The following is a 3,333-nucleotide window of genomic DNA, read 5'->3' as shown; positions in this document are numbered from 1 at the left end:
TGCGTTCTAATAGATTCCTAAAAGTACCGGTTTGGCGGATCATCTCGTTAGTTCAAAAAAATTAGCTGTAGCATAATTAATTAATACACAATATACAATCATTAAAGTAGAGCAGATGGTAAGGTAGAAACTTCAGAGTATCAATCTGAATGCCCAAGAGCCCAAGGACAGTCCGGAGATGATTGCAGTTTTCTAAGTTACCGATAGTGTTCTGAATTGATTCATTAATAACATTATTAATTTAAAGAATAGCTATTTTCTTGTGAAAAGAATACTTGACGATTTTTTGCATTCCCAGAAATATATCAAGTCTATAAATATATGTTTATTGATTGAAAACTCGCGTAAAGAAATGGGAAGTACGATTTTAGTTGAGAGATGCAAAGTACGAGCCTCTATCCGCGAATTTTCAATCAGTCAACCCAAAATTGGGTTTGATTTATTTTTTGAATTAAAAAAAATTGACTTCAAGTTTTTTTTTTCGGAAAGATATCTATTAAAAAAAAATAATGCTATACAGGAATTGAGTCAAAACAACGTGATCGGTACGTAAAAAAACCTTAACTTTTTTCATACTGCCCTTGACTAGCATTTTTATTGCGATAAATGATGGTAAGATTTAGTTTTATTGATTTTTAATTACATATTGAGTTGTAGAAACTTCGTACAATATTGTTCGTTTATCAAATTATTGCTTTGCTAATGAACTAGTCACAACTTAGTAGTGCATCAAGTTTGGAACTGGGCAAAGAAATATTTCATCAAGTTTTTTTATTACAACACATATTCTGTTGATACTTTTAGTGTCAATTATGGTAACTGAATTGTCAATAGATTCAACAACGTGTAATGCTTTAGAAATTGATGAAAAAATGTTTGTTCGTACAATATGACATGCAGAATTTTCTTGATTGCTTGTAGTATTTACTATAAAACCAATTATTTGAATAAAACTTTTATCATTTAATTGAGCATAACAATTTTTAGACCTGCTTTTTACAATACAACAAGATTCATACAAACATGAGTTTTTTATCATTTTAGCGTATATTTTGATTGAATCGTCTTGATTTATTTCTTCTATAGATTCACATACTCTTGTCTCGGTGCTGTAATTACAATCAAAGTACGTTATGTCTGATATTTTACTACAGTGATTTACTCTACCTAACAGAACTTTGTCACAGAATACTTCTACTTGAGGAGACGCTTGATTTATACATTCTTCAACCACTAGAAGACAATGGTTCAGTTTAACGAATCTTACAATTTGTTGAGTTACACCTTTAGAAGACTTAATGGCTCTTAATACATGAAAGTTTGCCGACTCAAAACAGAATGTTGATATTGTCCACAATGGTCCCCAATTAACAACTGCTTCGCAAATGTGTAGTAGCTGGTGAATGTTATACGTCATTGCTTTTATCCCGTATATACTTTCAGTGTCATAAACGAATTTGCATAACATTCTGTCAGCAGCATTTAACTCATCAATGTGAATGCTATCTTTTAACAATATATACAATGACTCTACATATAGCTGCCAGTGATTTAGCTTGTTTCTGGGTAAAATTAATGATAATAATGGCACGCTGTAATATAAGGTAAAATTCTCCCATTCTCGAGCTTTCCAATCCTTCATATAGCTTAATGGCCTACATAAACGAGCTATTTGCTGAGGAACTGTTATTTCATTCATTATTTCATTTAATAACTTTATATTATCATCACTCACATTTTGAAAAAAGTACGATGCGAATTGAGTTGAAACGCCTTCGAGACAACAATGCAAGTAGTCAGGAACGAAACCCAGAATAATGTTAAATGATTGCAAGTTAATCAGAGGCGACGGATATTTAATACCAAAGTTATGATCTCTGTTGCTTTCGAGCATTAGTTTAACAGTTGTGTCATGACTGCGATTATCTGGTACAGGGTGTATAAACGGATATTTCATGCTCCTTTCAGCATATTTACCAGGATGTAGACACCAATTACATCCATACCGGCCGTTAAACTGTTTAATGCCTTGCATTGGAGCTCGAGCTACGGAATCAACACAGCAAGCAAGTACATGCAACTTTAAGTTGCGTTTTTCTCCTAAAATATTACAAGGGATACCCTTTTCGGTTATATTATTGATAAGATCGACAAATTTGTCTAGAAACACAGCCATTTCGGGCTTTTTCTTCCCAAAGTAAAGTCCGCATGTTATCAGATTTGTCACTCTTTTTTGTCTTGGCAATTCGTTTATTTGCAGGAACAATGGCCATATGGAATAACTAGATGACTTAAATTTCGACGCGCCATCTGTATTAAAGACTGCACTGACGTAACTGTGTCGATCTGCTACTGGTAAGGAGCTTACAAACTTGCGGTATTGCTTACCGTCGTAGATGTCTTCTAGATAACCAGAATTATGTGTCCTTTCACTAACAACATAATTGTAATATTCGCTGTTGAACTGAAGCGAATCTGCAATTTGTTCTGTTGGGTTGATAAGAACGAAGAAATTTGTGCTACTTGGATTTTTTGTATCAACTTCTGAATAACATACGCTGCAAACTGTTGTGGATGAAACAACATTAAACTCACCAACATATGCGAAACATTTGGGGCAAACAGCGTGGTATTGTTCGTCACTTTTTGGATTTAAGACTTTGTCAATTATATGTCGAGAATCAGGAAGAATAGGCACCTTAAACATAGTATTTACCATCTTGAACAAATTAGTTATTGCTGTTGCCGATAAACAATTTAAAACAGAGAATTTGAGAATCATTAAAAAAATTTCTCCTCTATTTTTATTAATGGGCGTCGAAATATTTTGGGAAAAATATTCGCTGCTCACAAAATCACTCAAACTTTTAGGATTCATATAATCAGAATCATTAAAGTTAGACGCACTTTCTTCTGAAGTAGCTGACATCTCGTGAAAATTAGTTACATTACTTATGCAAGACATCCTTTCAAAAATATCCTATAATTCATAATAAATTTATACATTATATTTAAGATAAGCAAATAAATATTTTATTTTTGTCGATTTCCATCTTTACGCTTTTTTATTACTGTAAAAATAATACGTACGTCTACAGTCATCACTTCATCTTCATGATGTTGATCCATTTCCGGCTCATTTTGCGAGTGCATACTCATCTCGGAATATGACATAGAGTCGTCTGATTCTACCTGTTAATATAATTTTTCATGAGGAAGTACAATCAATTAATATTTATTTTTAATTGTTATTTTAAAAATAAAGTTTTTTAACCTTTTAATGGCAATACAATTTTTAGATTCTATTTTTATTTACTTGAAGGAAGATAGAGC

General features: G+C 32.3%; 1 protein-coding gene across 1 annotated transcript; it reads right to left on the bottom strand.

The window, feature by feature from the left end:
- Nucleotides 1-983: 983 nt before the first annotated feature.
- Nucleotides 984-3,129, bottom strand: LOC149375479 (uncharacterized). Its single transcript, XM_089598496.1, has 3 exons — nt 3,091-3,129; nt 1,097-2,980; nt 984-989 (listed from the first exon to the last, which is right to left on the bottom strand). The coding sequence occupies exons 1-3, from the start codon at nt 3,127-3,129 to the stop codon at nt 984-986; spliced, it is 1,929 nt and encodes a 642-aa protein (XP_089454622.1).
- Nucleotides 3,130-3,333: the final 204 nt, after the last annotated feature.

This window comes from Copidosoma floridanum, unplaced genomic scaffold (assembly GCF_036245765.1).
Source record: "Copidosoma floridanum isolate Cflo_tuat_1 unplaced genomic scaffold, Cflo_Japanese_pri ptg000006l, whole genome shotgun sequence".
NCBI lineage: Eukaryota > Metazoa > Arthropoda > Insecta > Hymenoptera > Encyrtidae > Copidosoma > Copidosoma floridanum.
Note: the sequence above shows the minus strand (reverse complement) of the source record. Positions and strands in the feature narration are given on the sequence as shown.

Coding starts and splice junctions, on each gene's coding strand:
- LOC149375479 (XM_089598496.1), bottom strand. CDS start 3,129: ATGGATCAACATCATGAAGATGAAGTGATGACTGTAGAC. Junction 2,981..3,090: donor ATGAAGTGATGACTGTAGAC/GTACGTATTATT, acceptor TATGAATTATAG/GATATTTTTGAAAGGATGTC.